At 42.9% G+C, this 23,206-nt stretch overlaps 1 protein-coding gene across 2 annotated transcripts; it reads left to right on the forward strand.

The window, feature by feature from the left end:
* The first annotated feature begins 55 nt into the window (after window positions 1-55).
* acin1b (apoptotic chromatin condensation inducer 1b) lies at window positions 56-23,090 on the forward strand. 2 transcript variants are annotated; one of them, XM_083937092.1, is made up of 18 exons: window positions 56-196; window positions 2,068-2,133; window positions 2,298-2,409; window positions 2,636-2,709; window positions 3,004-3,579; window positions 3,670-4,536; window positions 4,756-4,838; window positions 8,937-9,057; window positions 14,179-14,224; window positions 15,233-15,378; window positions 15,974-16,120; window positions 16,654-16,825; window positions 17,027-17,172; window positions 18,383-18,490; window positions 18,804-18,911; window positions 20,026-20,386; window positions 21,364-21,461; window positions 21,549-23,090. In XM_083937092.1, exons 1-18 carry the CDS (start codon window positions 62-64, stop codon window positions 21,876-21,878), a joined length of 3,696 nt encoding a protein of 1,231 aa, XP_083793218.1. In that variant the 5' UTR covers window positions 56-61; the 3' UTR covers window positions 21,879-23,090. The 2 variants fall into 2 exon arrangements, with proteins under 2 accessions (XP_083793218.1, XP_083793217.1); XM_083937091.1 differs by having other exon boundaries at window positions 3,004-4,536.
* The last annotated feature ends 116 nt before the right edge of the window (window positions 23,091-23,206 follow it).

Here is a 23,206-nt window from a genome sequence, read left to right on the forward strand (position 1 = left end):
GACGCCGAGCAGCAGCCGTAGCGACGCTCGTTGAGAGTTTAGACAAGCGGAGGGAAGCAAAATGGCGGACGAAGATATTACGCTTGATGGAAAACCTCTACAATCGCTTAGAGTCGCGGATTTGAAAGCTGCTTTGGAGCAAAGAAACCTCCCAAAGAGTGGGCAGAAAAACCAACTCCTGAAGCGACTGAAAGGGGTAAGTTTTCACTCGTGTTGTGGACGCCTGTGTCGAGTCTGGCTAAGTTCAGCAGCAGGAGGCGAGAGACGGTAGGGGTTAACGTTAGAGGCCGTAACAGTGTGTGTGTGGGGCTCGGGAGCGGGAATACATAAATCGCCTGGCAACACGTTATTACACATCAACACCAGTTTTTGTTTTCGGTTGTTTGCTAACTGACAGTGCAACGAAGCTGTCCTCCGAAATAGTTCACATTTAAACCGTTACTACACTTAAGTACACCGTGTTGCACACAGTTCAACTGTGCACCTGTCAAGTCGAGGCCTAAGCTGAGCGTAAGTAAACCAACAGCCGCACATAGTGTACAGTACTCCACCGTGCCCGCGCACCGTGTAGTGAGTGTATCGGGGTTACGGGGGCGCGCCTCGCCATGTAAACATTATACGAGCTTCACAAGCGAGGAATTCAGTCAAATGTGTTTAAGAAATGTTCGTTTTATCAACACTACTGTTGTTTTGCACAAATCAACAACCATGGGTATCTTTTGAGGAGTAAACATGATTTAAATCTCAATAAATAAATGGATGCATAAATGCATTTATAAATAAATAAATGCATTCATATAAAAATAAATACATGCCTTACATTTATTTCTACATTTTTGTTCACCTGCATTTCTTTATTTCTCTACGACTTACTGATGTTAATGATGTAGGAGGTCCCATTTAAGATAAGATATTCTTTTATTAGTCCCACAAAGAGGACATTTCCTTTTTATAGCAGCAAAGTGGATAGCAAACATAGATTTATGTTTGCTTATTGTGCAACAGTTTCAATACAAAGATGGGAAAGGGTCAGGGTAACAATAATTTCCCTCGGGATAAATAAAGCTTCTTGAATCTTGAAGAAGCTTCAGCAAGAAACAATAAATTGTAGAGCGTATAGAAAAATTATGAACACTGGAAAGGATAACAGGAACAATATATACAGTATTTTTTAAATATTTTAAATTTACACTAGGTCACAAAGGAAAACTATTACTATTGCACATTGAGATTCACCTGAGGTAAACATTTCACACTGTAAAGTGAACCCAGTTAGTGAACATTATAGTGCAGTTATTGTCATTATTAATAATTATTGTTCTGGTGTTTGGTGTCTACTGGGAGCAGTGCTGTTGTGCAGTCTGACAGCTTCATGCATTTATTTAATTATTTCAGCATTTATTGGAAATATATTGAGTACTATAAATTAACCATGGAGTCAAATTGGACTGCCACTAATACTTCAAGTGTCTGTAGGTGTGGAGACTAGTTTAATTGTGATTTGAATACATTAAAAACACATGTGTTGGGCCCTGGTACAACTGACCCAAGCCATCACAGTGTAAATTAGGCAGCACCGCACTGGTGCACTTGTAGGGTTTTTGTAGTAATGCACTGTTGCTAAGTTTTTTTGTTGTTATTGTTGTCACTCGTACTCTTGCCATTGCAAAAATTCCTGTTAGAGCTTTTCACAATAATGAAAAAAATAATGTGAAAGTTGAGAGTAGTATCTCTGAAGTGGTCATCACTTTGTTACTGCTTTTGAGGGCATATGCTAGTATAGAGAATTATCTGTTTAATGTAGCAAATTATCTGTTATCCTACTGGGACATACTTTAAAACTGACCATTTCAACAAAACATCAAGTCAAGTGCCCAGACAAATTGCATTTGTACTTAGACGTGAGCAAGGCATCCTACTCACTCACAAATATCACTAAATTTCACAATCCAAAAACTGATTCTGGATAGTTGCTGGCCTGCATTTCATTTAATATATATTTTCATTACTGTTCCCAGTGATGCAGTATATTACATTTCAATAACCCCCCTTCCTTATTCCCTGCAGGCTCTAATGCTGGAAAATCTCCAGAAGTCATCCTCCTCTCACAGTGGGCTGCAGCCCAACTCCCAGGTAAGAATAGATTTTAATATGTGTGGCATTTTAAGTTTTGTAGATAAGCATAAACACATAGAATATTCCTGACAAAAGACAAACCGTTCTCAATAAATACCTGTTTGAATGTATTTATTCACACTGTAATAAAGTGCTGTTTTGTGTTTGTTATTGTGTTGTAGATGGGGGAGGAGATGAGTCAGAATAGCTTCATAAAGCAGTACCTGGCTAAACAGCAGGAGCTCCTTCGCCAGAGACTGGAGAGGGAAGCCCAGCAAGAGGAAGATGCAGACGGTAACATTCACAAATCACAAATCAGGCAGTAAACACACACAAACATGAACATGCTCATAAATGTATGGACAGATGACACAATGCTCCCATAATGGATTATTAAAAAACTGATTTCTCAACCTTATTCAATCTGAAGTTGTCCTTGTTTGGAAACCAGTGGGTGTATGCCATTAGTCCTCACATTGGTGCTGACCTTGAACCCCTGCCTCATGTCGCTCTCTGACAGAAAGCCCAGCCGTGCCAGAGGAGGATGAAGACCACTCGGAGGACAATGACAGCTCTTCCTATGACTCTGACAAGGTCAGTAACCTCCACACACTGAATAGTCAGATGAGGAAAACTCAGTCTACAGGACAAGACACACTGAGCTGCTTCACATTGATCAGATAATGTTGTCCATTTGCTTCAATATTCTACTTATGATGCAAAATCCAAGGGTATTACACAAAATTGTTTTTCTCACACTAATGTGTTTCAATAGTGTTCCTATGATCATCAAACATCAGTAAATTAATATTCATGGTAATGAATGTATAGAACAAATGTAGTCATCTTGGCATCTCTCAGACTTACGCCATTGTTTTTGCCCTGAAGCGTCGCTCCATACCCCCCAAGCCCTCAATGACCAGAGCAGAGGAGAAAGGAGGAGGAGATGCACTGATGGGTCATGGAATGATGGGCGCTGACATGGGCCCCGGGCCTACCCTCCACCCCCAGGAGTCTCTTGAGGCTCCAGGAGCTAGGATGCAGCGAGCCACCTTCCATCAGGGACATAAGGAACCACCAGCCCCATCTCCTCCTCGCGCTGTAGCCTCTCTGTCAGTGCGTGTCGTAGGCCAGCCTGACCGCCAGGGGCTGCCCCCTGCTGTATCCCGAGCCCAGGAGAAGGAGGGCACTGCACCCAGTGAACCAGGGTCAGCTCACCCTGTCCTCCACCTTAGTCGATCTGCCAGGGTTTCAGCGGGAGGTCAGGTCCGTGACGACAGTGATGACGATGATGACGGTGATGATGAGAGCGAGGATGATGAGGATTGGGGGCCTGGTCCTGGTGGGGCACGTAGGGGCAACAGAGTACCTCCCCAGCCGCAGCAGATGCCTCCCAGTGTCCCATCAACCGTTGCCCGATCCAAACGCAAGCTTCAGCCTCCGCAGCACATCCCACCACCACAGGTACACCACACACCAATGCAATTGCGCCACCCTACTCCTCCTCCCTCTCCTCCCCCTGATCTGTTTCCCCTACCTGACACTCCCAAACAGAGCCCCCCAGACACAGATGACCAGGAGGGGGAAGGCCCTGATGCTTCACGGGGTCCAAGGGTGCTGCCATTCCCACCTTCCACCATGCAGAGGCAAGACTCTGACTCAAGCTCTCGTTCCAGCAGTCCTGAGCCCTCTATGAAACGCAGGCCAGGGCCCCTTTCTATGCTCGTACACAAGATGGAGTCAGAGGGGGCTTTCCGCGCAGCAGAGGCCTCCTCTGCTGTGGATTTATCAGGAGAGACAGCACACTCAACTGCTGGGTCGGCCAGTTCCAGTGAATCCCCACTGCTAAGATTGGAGAGAAAGAGGCTACAAGAGAACAGAGAGATGGAGGAGGAAAGGCAACTGAAGGAGGAGAAAGAGAGAGAACAACACCAGAAGCAGGAGCGAGAAAGAAAGAAGATACAAGAAGAGGAGAGAGAAAAGAAGCGCCTCGAAGAAGAGAAGGAAAAGGGGAGGAAACAACTGGAAGATGAGGAGCAAGAAAAAGAGAGAAAACTCCAGGAAGAGGAGCGAGGAAAAGAGAGAAAACGCCAGGAAGAGGAGAGAGAAAAAGCGAGAAAACACCAGGAAGAGGAGCGAGAAAAAGTGAGAAAACGCCAGGAAGAGGAGAGCGAAAAGGAGAGAAAACGGCAGGAAGTGGAAAAAGAACAGGAGAGAAAACGGCTGGATGAGGAGAAAAGGAGAGAGGAAAAACGGCTGAAGGAGAAGAGACAGGAGACAGCCAACAAAGGCCGGGTCACTGTGACTGAGGCCCAAGACTCGGGTTCCTCCTCAGATTCTGACTCCAAATCCGACTCTTCACGCTCATCACAATCCTCTTCCTCCTCCGGGGATAAAACCAGCCATGCCAAGCGGCTGAAGGTCAGTGATCAAAATAATGTGGGTGTCATCACCACAGCTTTGATAGAGATCTGTGTGGTTGGCTAATGTTCCTTTTTTCTTAACATTATTACAACCTTCCTGGGTGTATTTTATTGAAATGTTGCCTTTGGCGTATACTGAGATCCACTTTTAAGCTAAATAATATTGAGCATACTGCTGTTTGTTTTTTCATTGCTTGTACTCTGACTAATTCCACAGAAGGCAGACCAAGGACAAGAAGCAGAGGATGAGAAAAAGACTAACCTGAGTAAAGAGGCAGAGAAGGGATACCTTTCAAAAAGGTCAGTAACCATCTTTGAAATAGAGTTAACCATAAATGATATGGAGCTTACACCAGCAAAGATGAACTATCATTATTGATTTTCACCCTGCATGCGACACCTTCTTGCAATATGAGTGCTTTTCAGGTTATTTGACATGAATTTCTCTCGTGGCTCACTGTGATATTTTGTAAAAATATTAGTGATTAACAACTAATTCAGCTATTCTCTCTATTCCTCTTTCTGGATATGTCAACTTGTTTTTGACTTTACTGGCAGGACACCACATTTAAGGGTTATCCTTCTTATAGAAGAATTAAATTGCAGTGATGAAGTCACAAAAATTACCCTTATAATAATAACAACATGGTCTAAATCATGATTACATTTTCTAGCTATGCAGTCATGGTCCTGTACACTCTGCTTAAATGAACTTGCAACAGATTACCATACAACAGCAGTCATGTAAAATCTACCTTAAATATATAAAAAAAAAACATCAGTCTTCGTGGCATATTAACAAATGTGAGTTGAATGAGGAAAGGGTTTTGTTTTGTGATTATCACTACATTTTGGTCATGGTTTAATCACATTTATGCTGTATTTAGTACTAAAACAGAAAGGACTGTGCCCTGTAAGTTAGGTGATGATGTGCATTATGTTTGTGAGCTCCATGAACTTGGGCTGTAATAACATATTTGCAGTTTTACTAAAATAGTTGTTTGTCTTTTAAACTAATTTCTTTGTTCCTGGACTATGTTTGGACTACATTGATTGGTTACATAAAGGGTGCTAATAATTTACCCCTGTGTGTAATTTGACACCGTGGAAAGGCAGAAGAAATGTCAGTTTCCGTATAAAAAAATAAACACAGAACTGAAGAGCATGCCTCCAGTATCGTTGTAAACTCACCTCACTGCTTTTCTCACTCGCTGCTCCTACTGTAATTCTAGCAGGTTGTATTTCTTGTCAGGCGTTCATTGCGGCAGCCCACAGGCTACTCCTGCTTTTTCTCTCGAGAGAAAGGGGGTCCTTTTCCGCCTTCCCCGGTTGTCTTTCTCGTGTAATTTCCATTTGCTACAGAAACTGTATTTTTATTCAGCCCTTTTCCTCACTTAGTCACTATTTTTTTTGTAATATTTTCGGAATGCGACACGTTTGAACGTCTAACAAAGCTTTTATTTTGTAAATCTTCGACCGGAAGATCGTTTTTTTTCCACTCTGGTAGACTTGACACTAGTCTCGCTAGCAAATATGGCCGCCATGCATGCATTGCATCCCTGATACCGACGCAGTGCACGGCTAATCAGCAGCAGAAACAACCGCGACCGGATTTTTTTTTTTTATTTCGTGTCCCCGGTTTCAACCCACCCTTGACCGAAACAATCGTTAGCTGGAAAGTGTTTTTGTTCTTTGTTTTTATCCCCGGGGGGTTCCCTTTCAAGGCCGGTCACAATGCTGTCCGAAGGCAACAAAAACGGGTAAGAGTATGAGCTAGAGGGCGACTCAAGGCTTCGGGTTACTGGTTGTACTTTTACACCCCTTTTGCAGAAAGAATTGGGGATTCATCATCCCAGCCTCAGCCTGTCGTACCCTACCGGGAAACCGACGATGCTGGTTATCTAGCAGCCCCTTCCTGCCTGTTAAATACCATGTCATCAGTTCACATTGGCCTGGTTACGAGAGTGTTGCATGTTCGCCCATGTGAGGAGCACCGGGGGTGGGTGTCTTTTGTTGGGTGAAGGAGCAGGGAAGATTTATTTTTTTTGAGGGGGAAGGGGGTCTCCTTTTTATGATCTGTGCCTAAAATAGCTTCACGTTGGAGAAGCACATTGATGAATAAATAATGGACTCAGATTTCATGGTGTTAGGACGAGAGTCATGCGGACTGTGATTTCTGACTTTCCTCTTGACCTCAACATTTTCTGTCATGCTTGGTGGCAAAGATGGTCTTTTTTTCATTATCATTTATAAATACACATGTTTTTATTTTCCTTTTTATATATCCTCATCTCGTTGTCCATTATGGCTCATTTATGGCAGTGTACATGCTTTCAAAGACTTTATTTTGGGGGTTTGTGTGGCTGTTAATGATCCAACTGTTGTCGAGGGAGATCATTAAAGGAGACATCTGTTAGCTGTACAGTCAGTGTGAATGGACCCTTATGGTGTGATATAATTCTCCAAGTGGCACCAGCACTCACACTCCAGTCCCCTGAGAGCTGACTGCATGTCTGATTTGATCGGTGACAATGTTTTGACCCACTTAATGAGTCCAGTTTGTTGATTAGGACATGACTTAAATAATTGTGATGAGCTACCAAGAATAAGAGCTGGTGTTTTCTGGTCATACCGCTCTTTTTGTCAGGTTTTTGAGAAGTATGATGCATTTGAATCGTAATATTGTTACTCAACCTGTCCTTCCATGTGCTTCCTCGTTCCGGCCCAGTCATATGAAAACAAAGCTGTTTGTTTGAATGGCTTCAAGGTTGTTATTTAAAAATAAAAAGCCATGCATCAGGCAGACACACAGTCACTCATTCTTTCTTTTGGTGATCATTACATCACCACAGCCTGGCCTTTTTCTCTTTTCCTGATCCCGAGGTATTGTATTTCTATTTGACATCTGTCCCCCATTATAGCCCATGCAGGTGTGCCTCTGGTCGTTCCTCAGAGCCACACACACACACACACACACACACACACACACAGAGACAGACACATTGACATCCACACCTAGGGCAACTGAGGGAGCCAGCGTGGCATGGAGGAGGGGAAAATGTTGTCCCCCTGCCTACACTCCTCACTGCCAGTGACTAATCTCCAGAGGAGGTTGAGCAGGCTTTCCACACACATTTTGGACTGTTGTTTGTTGGATAGACAAAACAATGACACCTGAAGACATCGCCTTAAGCTCAAGGAAATTGTGAATGGCCTTTTTTCCACTGTTTTCTGGTGTTTTAGACCAAAGGTTAAATGTATTAATCAGGAAACTAATTAGCAGGTTAAAAACAGAAAAGCAATGGTCATCACATGCACTACTGAATATGTTCCTTTTTTAAAATTACTGTAGTGTTGCTTTTAATCAAAGATTTAATCAATGCTGCAGACACTGGAATACGCACTTGGAATTCACTTCCAACCATGTCTTTGTCTGATACTTTTCAGAAATGATAATACTTTTTAATTTTTCCTTTCCTGTGAAACGCTAACCATGAAATGCAATGCAAAGCATCATCTAATGAATCAAACGGTCGAGGTGAATGTGCACTGAGATAGAGAAGAGGATGCTGAGGATGTGATTCTCCCACCTACTGGGTGCTGCCTCTGTGCTTGTGTCATCACATGGAGGCAGCGGAGGAGACTTATGATAACGCTGTAGGGGAGTTTGAGGGGGTAGCTAAAAATATTATGAGGACATCTGCTTGCTTTAGCTCTGTTCCTAGACAACTGCGATGAAATCAAACAACATGAAAAGACGCTTTTGGGCAGTGTGAGGTCTGACTCATAGTAGATAATAGTGTGTGACTTTTATCGACCAAACATAGACCAGATGAAGACCAAACACTTGGAGTCAGTGGTGAGTGTGTGTCCTGTACTATGAGCTAGTGTGTGACCCTGGGTGTTGGTTAGCTGGTGAGTTATTCATAGCAGGAGTGACCCAGATCATTGGCCCCCAGCACCCTTCCTCTGACTCTTAACTGTTTTCCTCTGTCTCGTCCTACACATCATGTTGTCCCCTCCCAGACTGACCCTCATAGTGGCCAATCTCTAGAGCTTGAACTTGTCCAGATTGTCTTTGATAAGGGCAGTAACTGATTATTATTTTCTTTACTTATTAATCTGCTCATTGTTTTTTATACAATGTCAGACAGAGTTGAAAAATCCCAATTTCTATAACCTTAAGTTTCAGGTGATCTCATCACTTTTTTTTGTCTGGCCAACACTCCAAAACCTAAACATTTTCAATTCATTAGGATATAAAACAAAGGAAAGCATCAAAATATCATAATTAAGAAGCTGGAACTAGATAAAGTTTGGTAATTGTTGCATTGAAGTCGGAGGCTTTTTCTCTTTCTCCGCCCTCCTCAACCCCAACCGTCTCTTGTCCCCCTGCAGAGAGGTGTCCGAGCCCAGCGCAGCTGCCGTGACAGAGGTGGAACCAGACTCGGAGAGCTCCATGGCCCAGCAGCCGCCCTCTGGGGCTGAGCCAGAGAACAGCGAGGGCCGCCTGGAGGAGGTAAGGTCCCTGAGAGGGTGGGGGTGCCCGGGTCTTTTGCTCTGTCCCCCACTAACCTGCATCCTCATTCATAAAGAAAGCATGTGATGTTGTCAGCACAAGTTAAGAGGGTCACTTAAAACCAACACAACCCCAACGTTTTTACAGCTATTCATTTATTTGGCTCCTGTGGAGATTTCATTTAGTTAATCGATTCTGGCGCAACGCTGTTTTAACCTCTTGCATGCTCATCAGATTACGCAATTGGAGGTTTCTACAAATGCTCATAGGTGAACAAAGCGGGGTTGAGTTGGAGTTGGGTCCTGGGATGAATAGAAAATTAACTAATCCCTTTCATCTGCGTTTAATGCAACTAATTCCATCACTTAGATGATCTCTCACACACTTGCCTTGTCTGTGTGCTACCTGCAGATAGATGCTAGGCGTTGATGCTGCTGGAATGCAAGTAGTGATGGTTTTAGTAGACATCCATGCTGCAGAAAGTGCATGTTTCTCACTTTTTGTGTGTTGTAGGGAGGGAGGAAAAAATAAAAACATTAAACTTGAGGGCCCTGACACACCAAGCCGATTATCAATCACTGTTTAGCGCCTGTGGTCAACCGTGGCTTCTTGTTTTCAGGATGTGCCCGGTAAAGCTAGCACTACTCGGCTCTTATCGACAGCAGTTCAAATGATTGAGAATTTGAATCAGCGGCTGGGTTGTTGGTTATAGGGAGCTCCTCAACTGGTTGTTCAGACTAGGGCTGAAACAATTATTCGAGTAACTTGCGCGTTATGCTGCCTGTTCAGTGCAGGGATCATTTTTCCACACGGACTGTTTTTTGCGGATATACACCACTACATCCGGAAAAGGCAGAGGTTCATCTCACACCTACAAAAAGAAGCCAAAAAGGTTCAATGTGTCCACTGTTAACTAGAACTGTTATGCCACAACAGCACGGCATTGATGATTTAGCATCTGAGCCGAAAGCAGCACGTTGTTAACGCCACTTCACCGAGCGCCGCTGGTCCGGTTTAGGGAGGGCGGTTGCCGTAGTTACGGAGAAACGGGAAGACAATGTGTAACGTAAACTGTCCTCGTGAATGCCTCTGTTTAGTTTTTCATGAATGTTAAATATAACGTTACTTCCTGATCAGTCTTTATAGTTTTGTTTGAGTAAATGTGTCAGTGGCGTTTTGTTCGTTGCTTGTTACAGTAAACAGGAAGAGAGCGAGTCGCTCTTCCTGATAATATCTGCCTCTAATTCATTTTCTAAATTTATCTATTTGTCTTTAAACCTGTTCGAATTTTATGCACCACTTTGAATTGTTTAAACAGTAAACTCATTTATGGTAAATTTTGAGTGTATTGCCTTAAACACACACATCTCTCTCTCCCCCTCACGCACACGTGCACACTCAAACACAAACACACACCCCCACCCCCGTGGTTACCACACCAATTAGGCCTACCCCAGACACAATGTTTTTTTTTTTTCAAAATTATAATAGTTTCGATAGCTGCAGCCCTAGTTCAGATTAGTGATTTCACTGCTTTTGGTCCAGTTTCATTTTATCTTCTTGACTCCACCTTTATCCTTCTGACAATACCAGCACAAAGCAAACCCTTATACTGGCACTTTTATCTGACAAGCTGTCATAAGGCTATTAAAAAATACTTTGGGTATTTCCTCTTCTGCTGGCTTGCACTTCATCTGCCAGCGTCACCTATCATGTTTGCAGTGTATTCGGGATGAAACTTGTCCAAAAGCATTTGATCAGTCGGCCTTGGTCGGTTCAAATTCTTGCATGTGGTGTGTCAGGGTCTTAAGAGCCATCGTATCGGACGAGAGTATTGCAGTGTATAATATCACAAGGAGTTAGTTTTTTTTTTTTTTACTGTTTGTGGGTTTTGTTTCCCCTGTGCCTTCGCATGAGTAATGGACCCTGACAGTGTGTGTAGAGATGCATCAGGGCTTGTTTCCTCTGTTCCTTTCACCCTGTTTTCATCCTCTCTGCTCTCTTGCCTGCTCCTTCACACTGCCTCTCTCTATCTATGGTTTTTTATTCACTCTCTCTCTCTCTCTCTCTCTCTCACACACACTGTCTCTCTTCCCCTTTTTGTCCCCTTACTTTCCATCTTTTGCCTCTGTATCCCATCATGAACGCTTCTCTCACTATATATATTTATCGTGTGATTTCTGTTTAAAACCCCATTGATTGCTTTGTTATGAAGGTGCCCATGCCTCTTCCATTGTCCCTAATGGTACCTGCCGCGTACTACTACTACTACTACTACTACCACCACCACCACCAACACCTCCTCCACTCCTCCTACTCCTACAACTCCTGTCCCGCTATGCCCAAGTGTGTCGCTGGTACCTGAATTAGGCCCAGAGTCTGCAACCCCGTGGCACTGAGTAAAGCCTGAGCCTGCAAGGCCTCCCCCTGTAGCCCTCAAGTGACGTGCTGAGCCAGCAGGAACTGGAGCCTGCATCAGACAACCACCGACAGCAGTGGCAGCCATGGTAACTGCAGCAGCACACAGTTGCCATGGTAACCCGGCCTCAGGGGTTTGGAAGCATGCTAGCCGTTCTGAACCGGACTGGACTGTACTGCGCTGTGTGCCGTGGTGATGAATGATGGCGTAAGGGAAGGGGAGAGGGTCTAACGCTTTGTATCGGCCTCTCCCCGCCTTTTCCCATCTGCCATTTTGAGGATAAGCACTTCCTCAAAGTGTTGCCCTCCAACATCCATGCCTCCGACCTCCAAAAAGCCAGACGAAGCTCAGAGAAAAGCCAAAACTCTTCAGCACTCCAGTTTAGTTTTTGCCTCTAATCCCACACTGCCCCCTGCTTGTGGGATTGAGTAATGACTTTGGACTGAGAACGCCTGCAGTAACCCATACAGTGATCAGGGCATGAGCGTTTATACGATCACTGTTTGGGGCTTTAAATAGAAACCTTTGCCTCTGGACTTTTACTCGCACTGAAAATTCTTCAACAACAAACATCCTCTGCCTTGACGAGCAGCCTTTTAAAAGAGACTTCCATTACTCAGCTGTGCATGTAAATGCTGTAGGCGTGCTCAAAGTGGCCGATCATGAGAGAACTGTTTCCTTGACTCTGTACCGGTTCCACTGTAACAGAGACTTTCAAAGGACACGATGCCAAGGATGAGTAATCTGACACCCATTATGCACCAAGGATTTTTTTTGTGGGTTCAGAGTGACATTGATCATCCACACTGAGAGCTGGATATACTGAACAAAGCATCGCCTCCCTTCCTCTGCAGCCACGCTCTCTGTGAACTCAAGTGTGACTCAGTGGACGCTGTGGACCTGACAGATGGATGCCTGTAGAAATTGTTATTGTTGCTGCTGTTTATTTCTACATCCACCTCTTCAAATCACCAACAACCGGACCGTTTACAACTGTTACTACTACATAAGAGCGCAGAGGCAATTGATGTCAGCAAATGTGCTCAAGATGAGGTCCAGCTGCCCTCTCGTTTGGACTGCCTCCCTGGATTATAATTTAACAACCAATTCTTTTGGATTGATTTTTATATTGGAGAATATGGACAGTTAAAGACTAAGTTCAATGGATTTTTTTTTTTAACTTGCCAGATGTTCCTCACAGATCATGGACTATAACAAAGTATACGTCAATCCCCCCCCAACCCCATCACAATCCATCACAAGTCAACTTGAAACTCTCGCCTCCTTTAAAGACTGAAACGTGACTCTTTGATCAGCAGTCAATCAAGAAAAGCCTTTCCCAGCCCCATTCAAGAAAAAAGTCCATCCCAGTGATCAGTTCCTGCCTGGTGGCAAATCTGCACACTCAAATCGAGCCCCGCCCTCACTCCTCTGCCTTCTCTGATTGGATCCTTGTTGCCTAGATACAGTACACACTGTCGTGCGGTTGGGCCATAGTCGAGCCAGTAAGGAATCAGGTGTTAAATGGTACCAGGAAATGACTTGTGATTATTCCTCTATTTAAAATGTATACAATTTTAAAGGATAACTGCTAAAAATTTCCGCATCTATTTTGTAAATATGAGGAGTTCATTATTGTAAGTTAGTGCAAATTTTTGAACTGTCACATGTACTGCAGTTTTAATTTGTTATTTTGACACCAAGAAGAAAGTGTTGATCGTACCTTTGACACTGCTGTTGTACAGCTGTGTCTTGATAAATATGGTAAATCTTCAAGGTGAATTTAAACTGCAGCACCGACGGTCCTACTGTCAGATGAGTCTTCAGCACTCTGTTCTCCACCTCTGCTCCACAGAACAACATTACCAAGGCAGACCTGTTACATAATGTTAAATACGTTATAGCTTTTGGCTCTCACAATGTCCATCTTTACTTTTTGCTTAATTGTAAGAGTTGACTGATGTTAACAAGTGATATATTAGGTTAGTAAAATCTGTTTTTTACTTCAGGTCATGAAACTGTAAAACTTAACATAACTTTATGCCTAATAACTCTCATATACACTCTTCAAATGCTCTGGATTTCAGTTATGGAAAGACCGGGGAATTGTCCAAAAGCAGGTAGTGATTAGTAAAGTAATTAGGGCTGTAATCATAACTGGGTTGGGAGGTAAAAAGAAATTACAGACATGCACTCCAGATGGGTTTAAAATCACTAATCAGGGTCGGAAATATTGAAATGACGCCACAGATGATGTGAATGTCAGAGTGACAGGATCCACTTTGAGTCTATTTTCAGAAACAATAACTTACTGCACTGAGATACGACCCAGTTTGAGTTTCACACAGGCCTACTCAGGTCCTATTGCACATCATGTACTTGCTTTGTCCTTAGAGGCCACACACACACACGCACACACTCAGGGAGTAGCGTAATGATTTATCTCAGAGTCTTTGAGCAGAGGTGGAAGGCGGAAATGTGTCTGGATTCTCTCTGTATCGACCAACAACTCTCTACTTAATGTGGTCCAATTGGAGCCTCCAGGTCTCTTATTACTTTAACCCCCCGCCCCCACCCCTCCTCCACTTTTCCTGTTTCACCTCGTCTCTGTTGTTGCCTGTTTGGGTTTTGACTCTTGGTTCTCATCTCGCCCCGCACCCCTGGGGTTTCTGTATGTTCTCTCTGTCTCTCTCTATTTCCAGAGCACCACTCCTAAGGCTTTTGCTGCCCGCAAGATATCCTTGACCAGTGAGTATACCAGTTACGTCTTTCGCCCAACACGATAACTACTATAAGCCTTTAAAACTCATCCAGTGCCGCTGAGTCATGCTGCTCACCAACCCCCAGCGATAAATATCCGAATATAAGCTGTTGATTAGTACTGAGGCTTAAAAAGTGGTCTTCAGGACAGCCCTACTGTCCGGATGTAATTTGCATAAGGTTTGTGATCCGGCCTCCATTTTCAAAACGGACCAAAACCAGATGTTTCATTGCTGTGATTGGTTGTTTGGTTTACACCGTTGATAATGCCCCTAGAGGTTCCAGACTACTATATATATATATATTTATTTTAGGTAATATACACACTGGTGATCAAAATTAGAGAAAGTGTTAATACTTATTCTTAAATATTGTTATTTTTTTATTGTTTAGAATTTGATAGAATGTCTACTGTGTCTATTCTACTGCTGTAATAGCATTTTTTTTTTTAAATAACAAAGGTACTTCAACAAAAACCTTTATTTTGTGAAAAAAGCTGTGGGCAAAATTAGAGAACAGTCACCACTGTGTCAGAAGAGAAGAGAAAATTTAAACAATGTTTACTTAGGGCTTAAGGCCGTATTTTCCAGGAGGACCCTGCCCATGCTTGTGGCTTCAGTCACATTGTCCTTTGTACAAATACATGTACTATACCCATACGCTGTGTGTGCCAGAAAGCAATTCACATCAATTAATCTGCACAGAAAAAAAATCTAACTGCATGTTGGATATTGTTTTATATTAACCAACATTGGGAAATAGATTCTGCAATTATAAAGTCATGCAGTTCCATTTATAAACTTAAATTAAAATTAGTTACTGCCATCCTTGGCACAACTACTTGGCTAATGTATTAAAGTTATTATTCCTAATTTAGGGCTAGGAGCTTGCAGTAACTTGTCACTGAAGTTCTGTTCAGAAGAGAGAAAATCCTCCATGCAGGAGTGCGTTTTTCTCCCTTCTCAACGATGACCTACATCTTTTCGACTCCTGCAGGCAGTAAGACGTCTCCAGCCACCACAGATGGAGGAGCAGGTGAGCCCGACACAGGAACTGCAGCAGGGAGGAAGAGGCGGTGGGGCTCCAGCACAGTAGTCACAGCTAAGAAACCATCCATCAGCATCACCACGGACTCACTGAAGGTACTGGCGCGGCATAGAGACCAGGACCAGGTGTCCATGCACGCTGGGAAAATGTGGGAAAAGCGCTTATTTTAGCCGTGGCAGTATTGTTTAAATTGGAGCTGATATTTTGGCCAATGTTTTGATTATTTTCACGCCAAAAACCAAAGCTGAAATGACTAGGACTCTTTAATGTTAGTTTATTTCTCAGGATGAAAAGCTTTGTTAACTTAGTTTGGTGACCCTCTTTGTAAGAAAACATCTTTACCTATTGGGTAGTTATATAAAATAGAAATGTATTTGTTTCAACTGATGAAAATAAGCTTTTGATTGATGGTCTTACAGCTTGGCTACATTTTCCCCAAATCATCCCCCAAAGATATCTTTCCATCTGTGCTAATGTTTTGAAAATAAACTATGAAATATGATACATCACAAGAAAGCTGGGAGAAATTTGGTGATTTTATTTGTAGAAGAAAACGCTCATGTTAAAATTAAGATAACTGTCTGGCCGTGTATCAGATGTAGTTAAAATATTTGAATGTTTCTCTCCCTCTCTCGTGTCTGTCTTTGCTTTTGCTTGATCATCTTCTGTCTTTTGTCTCCACTCCTTCAGTCGTTGATCCCAGACATCAAAGTGAACCAGGAGGCGGTGGTGGAGCTGCACCCAGAGGAGCTGCAAATGTCCGGGGACGAGGAGAGCCCGGACACCAACCGGGGCGACCAGGACAAAGGCCTCAAGATCCTGCGCACCGTCACACAGGTCAGAAGAGGCACACTGTACCATTGCTGTCAGATGAAAATATCCAAATACTTTTTTTGTATATATACAGGGTTCATACAAGTGCTGGTAATCCTCGAAAACACTTGAATTTTAGTGTGGTGTTTTCAAGGTTTGAAAAGTGCTTGAAATTGGGGTTATATTGGATTCTATATATGATATAAAACAGAAAAGAAGATCTCCATATTCCAGGGACTGAAACCCGCATTTGACATTTTTACATGAAACATCATTTTGGTTGTTTATAGCACAATAACATCTAATTTAATGTGATGACTAAGTGCAATAATAGGTACACTACATATACTGTATACAAAGTTTTCAACAGCTGTAAGGTGCTGGAAACGCATGAAAATGCACTTTGAAATACTTGAAAAGTGCTTGAATTAGACTTTGGAAAAGGTGTAGGAACCCTATATATATAACATGCCACATCCAATTACGTCCCAGAAGTCTTTTTTCAGTGTTTTTTGTATTGAAACATTCCTGTTTTAACATCTGTAATTTAACCCCAGGTCGTCCCAGGCGACAGCCAGGAAAACGGACAGACGAACGAAGAGGAAGAGGTAGAGAAACCCGAGAAGGAAATACAACGCAGGACTTCCAGAGACAAAAGGAAGACCAGTGTTTCTGAGGAAGTCTCGGAACCACAGACATCTGACATGATGGAAGTGGAGGCAAAGAAAGGTGAACTTGCCTCACTGTGAAGTTTGTGGGCTTTTTGATCGCTGCAGATTGTTGGTTACAACTCTCTTTGCTGCCTCCTCTCTTCCATCTTCCATCTCCCATCAGCCCTCGGGGCTGTACTTCATCTTTCTCTCTGTTCTGATTAGACGTTCCAGGTTTGTTTTGGTTTTTACCCTTTTCACCTCTTTATCTTCACCTCAGTTACCCCCAGTGACAGCCTGGTGCGTCGCTCCATAAGTCAACAGAAGTCTGGCGTGTCCATCACCATTGATGACCCCGTCCGCGCAACCCGGCAGCCCTCGCCTCCTCACGGAAAAGTCTCAAATATCATCCATGTGACCAACCTGGTGGGTTTTTTTAGTTTTTTCCCCACAGACTAACATTATGAAGAGGGAAATGGTTTTACAGAAAAATCCAGCATTTCCAAATCTACCCAGTTTGTCATGAATGAGGCATATTGTGTGGATGCCAGCCGTAGCCACATCATCATCATTCCCATAATTAGAGTCAGGAACACTTACCCAGGTATTATGGCTGTAGTCAAGTATCACCTCGAGTTTTGGGCGCAGTGCATGATGAAACGGACTATGACAAGACCAGACATTACACATTTAATGACTAACATTTGCAGATTTTTTTGAACTTGCGTCATAGAAGCAAGACTTAAGGTTACACTTGGATCAAAGACTAGCAGATTTCTAATGCCACCCAGCCTCACTAATCTGAGAAAAACAGGAGCTCTTTGACTGCAGTAACACAGAATACAAACAAGACTGAAGGTTTAAAGCTCTGCTGTGTGACTGTAAAGAAAACTGACGCAATGGATGGATTTAAATTTGAGAAACAACTTTGCTCTCTGTTTGATATAAACCTGCATGAGAAGACTTTTAAAGATATCATGTCATGAAGTCCCCAAAGCAATTTCAGTCAAAAGCAACTGGACTTGGTTATTTGTCTATGAAGACGTTTCACCTCTCATCCATCAGTTCATGTACGCATCTGACCAGGCTGGGACTGGTCTGGAAGTGTTGGAAAAAGTCAAAAATGTGCACAAAAGATTCATCCACTAGCAACTTTTTTTACTTGATTCTCCCTGATCTTTATTCGCATTAGCTTGTGGCAGTCTTCATTCAACTTAAAGTGGTCAACACTTGATATTCAGATATGATCCCCCAAACTCTAAGCTCATTTGAAGTCTGTTATTCTGATCATCTCCCAGCAGCTCTTCTCTCATGTTTCCCTTTGCTTTACGTGAACTCACCTACTGTAGGTAGTGTGTAGTGAACGAGAACTGGAGCGTTATTTACTCTTGTGACAGTTATCGACGCTCACGCACTGGTGTTTTACTTTGAAAACTGTTTCAAACCTTATCCCTTTAACACAACACCTGTTCTGAAAAGAAAACTGAAGAAATGAACATGAGCTAGTTTAGTTTTTGGTACTACGAACTTAGTTCAAAATTAGAAATTATGAACTATGAATGTGGATTACTTGACTTTAATCTTTGTGATTCCGACTCCTTTTCAATGACACTGATGTCCTCTGTGTGTCCTAAAGGTGCGACCCTTCACCCTGGGCCAACTCAAAGAGCTGCTGAAGAGGACGGGCAGCATGGTGGAAGAGGGTTTCTGGATCGACAAGATCAAGTCTCACTGCTTTGTCACAGTGAGTACCAACCAATCAGCATTTTTATATTGTGTTCAGAGTGCAAAGCCTCATGGTCACCAAGTGTGTTGTTCAGCTGGAAGTGTTAACCAGCTATTTAAGGAGCATTGTGGGAGGTGAACTAAACCTCGTTTTTCTTCTGGAGTACGCTGCTGAGAACTAATATTAAGATATACTAATATTGTTTGTATTTTACTCCAGTTGTTCCTGTTACAGTCAGTCAAAAGTTCTGCAGTGTGTGTTGGTTGAGTTGTGATTAAACTTTAACAGTTTGTAGCCTAAAAAACTTTTTCCTCCTCTCCTATCGTCGCAGTACACCACAACAGAGGAGGCCGCCGCCACCAGAGCCGCCCTCCACGGGGTCAAATGGCCTCCGAGCAATCCCAAGGTCCTCAGCGTCGACTTCAGTGAGCAGGATGAGGTAATGAACAGCTGAAACGCCAATTTTCTCCATTTGTCACATACAGTATGTACACTGAGCCGACTAAAGAGAGGAGTCACTGTAATGTGTGTGGATATGCGCAGCTTTCAGAGTAACAAAATCATTTTACTATCTAGGCTATTTAAAACCACTCAAACAAGATTATGAGAGTATTATTCACTGTTTCAAGTAATTGGCAACTAGTGTTATCCACAGTAGAAGGCATGATGTGATGTATTATACAACAGGTTTCTGTTTGGAACCAGTTCAGGGGCCATATTCACAGAACAGTTGATTTTAGTGTTAAGAGTACTTAGTTAACAGCTGAGAGACGCCAAGATCGTCTGAGCAAACAGCTGCATTTTTCCCGTGGCCAAACAGTGGAGAGTTGTAACAACGTTATTCTGCTGTGATATTGGTGGTTTGTATTCACTGATGATGTGACTGCGACCCTGACCATTTCTACCACGTTCATAATGCCATCTCCATCAAGGCGTTTTATGTCTTTTTATAAGCTCTATCATTTAAATCTCTCCAAAATGTTGACTGCAGCAGCCATGTGAGGTCCTTTCTGATTTACTCTTAGTCACTTAGGAGAGGACTCCTACGTTTTCATAGATTTAGGAGCTACGTATAGAGCGAAAATGCTTTGTTGAATGAGACGGATCTTAAAAAGTTAGAAGTCCTAAAATGAGGAGTGAAACGCCCCTTATTTTTAAGAGTTACTCCTAAATCAGCAAGTTAGTACTTACTCTTAGCCTTAACATGTTTTCTGAATACGGCCCCAGATGAGTAACCACATCTTAGTCCTAAATGATGTAAGGGACTTTTTTTTTTAGCTGCAGGCGATATCACGTCATCCACCATGTTTGCTCACTGTAAAAACTGTCCCAGTCATTTCAGAACAACAATACATAGTTTTGCATCATACTTGAAGTACATTTATCAATTTCCCACACACAACTGTCATGTTTAACTACATATGATGGCTTTGTTGTTTTTAGTTGATAATCTCAGACAGATTTCTGTTTCTGATTGTAACTTATTTTATTGTTGTCCACACAAACTGTTACGGCCTGGCTTTTATTTTACTTTCATGCTTCTCTTCTTGCAGCTGGACATTCACAAAGGCATCCTGAAGCCACAAATGGAAGAGGAGCATGTAGCCCCGCCAAGTGCTCCTCAACCCCGACTGCCACCTCTGATGCCTGAGGTGCGCGACAGGGACCGTGAAAGGGACCAGAACAGGGACAGGGAGCGCGACCGAGGCATGGGAGGGGTGCGGGATCTGTGGGCGGAGCGCGAGAGAGAGATGGAGCGCCGGGAACGAGCCCGCGGCGAGCGCGAATGGGACCGGGATAAGGTCCGGGAATTCGCGAGACCTGGAGAGGAGAGAACACGATCTCGATCCAGAGACAGAGAGAGGAGGAGGAGGGAGAGGGCCAAGAGCAAGGAGAGGAAGACGGATAAAAAGGGTAAGACACAGCGCTGTGCTTGAACACTATTCTGTCCTCGATTTAAAGAAATTCTTAGTCGACAACATTCAGACAATTTTGTTGATTAGTCATTGGGTTGATTTAATCGACGTATCCATTAGGAATCATGCAAAAGCGGCACCTTAAATCACACTTTGTTTACCAGAGTAAAGTTTCTTGGAAAAAAAGTCATTCAGCATTAAAAGAGCAGAAAAAATAACAAACTTAGCTAAATAAATCTTAGTCACTTGAGACCAAAACGATTGATGAGATGACTGAGAGGCTGCTCCTAGTTTTTAGTTAAATGTTGAATCATGTGCTTTGTTTGCCGCTTTGTAAATCATGTAGACTTTCACTGAGTTATAGGTAACATGTTTTTCAAATAGGGCTACCACTATTGATTATTTTTATTTTTTATTATTTTATTTATTGTCTGCATTCAATTTATGAACGATGTGACAACAGTTTCCCAAAGTCAAAGATAACGTCCTCAAATGTCTTGTTTTGATTAAAAAAAACAGAATATATTCAAATTTAAGAATCAGAGAATTCTGACTTTTTCTTAAAAAATGACTCAAAACAATTAATTGATTATCAAAATAGTTTGTGCTTAATTAAATAGCTGACAAGCGATTGATAAATCGACTAATCGTTTGAACTCTATTTTGAAATGGTAAATATTTGGCGTACAAAGCTATTAAAATTGTCCATAAAGTAATAAAAGCATGAATACATCAAGTACCCAACTAATCACAAAAAACAAACAAGAATCTAAACACTGGAAGTCAAATTCAAAATGCTCCCTTCACCTCTAAACCTCAGTCTGCTAAAGAATGGTAGAAATATGGTATTGGTAATATCCACACAAAAGTGTTTACGGTGATAATTAAGAAAGTTCAAAGATCATTTTGTTTATGTAAACGTTTAGGAAGAGTTGTGTACCACTGTTTTAAACAAATCTGTTCTCCACTCAACAGAGAAAGGAGATGAACCTCCTGCAAAATTGCTGGACGACTTATTCCTGAAGACCAAAGCAGCTCCATGTATATACTGGCTTCCCCTCTCCGAAGAGCAGGTGGATCAACTACTCTTCCTCATAAACACACTTTTAGACGGTTTAGACTCACTTTCATCCAACTAAACTGTGTTTTGTGTCCACCAGGCGGCGCAGAGGCTTTTGGACCGCACAGAGCGGCAAAAGGAACGCGAAAGAAGGCGCAAGGAGCAGCAAGAGGAGGAGGAGAAGAAGCGGGAGGAGGAGAAGAAAGAGAGGCTGAAGGGTCGGGAGAAGGACGGCGGCGTGACGGCGAGTGGCGGAGCCGCCGGCCGAGGAGCCGCTGACAGAGAGCGAGAGAGGGACCGTGGCCGTGACAGAGAAAGAGAGGGGGATAGGAAGAGGGAGGGCAACCACCGTCCCAATCGACCCACTGTAGGCGCTGGCAGCGGACGCCGCTCTCGTAGCCGTAGCAACCCCAGAGATAGACGCCGCTGAGGGCCGAGTTGCTGCAGAGAAGCTGAAGAGAGAGAGAGAGACAGAGAGCGAGAGAGAGAGAGAGATGGGCGTAGCTAGGGACACTGCAGATAGGAAGTCTTGGGAGGGAGATACTGTTTTCTCGCCTCAAGTTCAGGACTTGTCTGCTCCTCGCCGCCTTCCCCACCGTGCTTTAATTCATCCACTTTGACGCCAGCCTTGTCTTCCACACACTTCTGCCATTTCCCCCCCTGCCGCCACCCCGTCTCTGTGTCAACTTACACAGAAAATGTTGATTACATTTTGTAAACGGGGAAAATAAGTGAATCTAGCTCCTGCCTCGCTCTCCTGTTCTCTTTCTGTCTCCCAGAAGCAAACGTCGGCTCTTTCTCTCCGTAGAAAGCAGCAGCGTTCCTTCTCGTCTCTGTGTAGTACTGTTAAAAGAAAAGAAGCGGAGAGAATGCCGTTTTTTTTTTTTTTTTTTTAAAGCCTCAGCATTTTGTCCCACTGAGGTTTGGGAGCCAGCCTCCTTTATTTTAGTTCTGCGGGTGCACAGTTCCTTCCTCCTCCGAGCCCTGTAATAAAACCAGTCCAAAATAGATCCGTGACCTTCAAATATTTTCTAGCATCAGTTTTAGTGTTCTACTCTTCAGCACTGAGATCTTTTCTTTTTTATATATATATACACAGCTTCAGTTAATGGCCATCTTTGTCAAAGTGAGGATTTTGTTTTGTTAAAGTTTTATGAATCATGTTAATTTTTTCTCAGCCTTGGGGGATTGTTGTTGTGCGTTACAGAAGGTGATGTTTGTGCGAGTAGTAACCTTCATGTCCCTCTCCCACGAAGATGCAACTGGTACTGAAGTCTCAACACTGTAACCTAGAAAAGTGTGCGATAGGCGGAGACGTGATAGTATGTTGTGGTGATGCAGGAGACATGCCCCGAAGTTTGTCTTCAGTGGATGTTTTTGGAGTCGGTTTATTCTGTAACAATTACAGGAAGCTGACCTTCCTTGCACTGAAGTCTCCGTTTGAAAACCCCTCCTCTGACCCTTCAATCATATATATTATATTTAAGAGGAGGCACAAATAAGACGTTTACCTTCTAGTAGAGTAATGGTTGCAATTTTAATATTTTAAATTTTCTGTTTTTAGTTCAAAGTCTTTTTTTCCCCTCCTGCAAGTGCTGAATGTACCGAGAATTTAAAAAAAAATGAATAAATTTAAACTGGTTATCAACTTCTCTGCTTGGGTGTTTTTGCTCCGAGGCATCATGACCTGGCTGCGAGCCACTGAGGAGTCTGACGCGTTAAACGAATATGTTGGAAAAGGATTTAAGGCATGGAAGT

Source organism: Echiichthys vipera (assembly GCF_963691815.1).
Source record: "Echiichthys vipera genome assembly, chromosome: 22".
Lineage (NCBI taxonomy): Eukaryota > Metazoa > Chordata > Actinopteri > Perciformes > Trachinidae > Echiichthys > Echiichthys vipera.

Coding starts and splice junctions, on each gene's coding strand:
- acin1b (XM_083937091.1), top strand. CDS start 62: ATGGCGGACGAAGATATTACGCTTGATGGAAAACCTCTACAATCGCTT. Junction 16,826..17,026: donor GGAAGTGGAGGCAAAGAAAG/GTGAACTTGCCT, acceptor TCTTCACCTCAG/TTACCCCCAGTGACAGCCTG. Junction 20,387..21,363: donor GAGGAAGACGGATAAAAAGG/GTAAGACACAGC, acceptor TCCACTCAACAG/AGAAAGGAGATGAACCTCCT.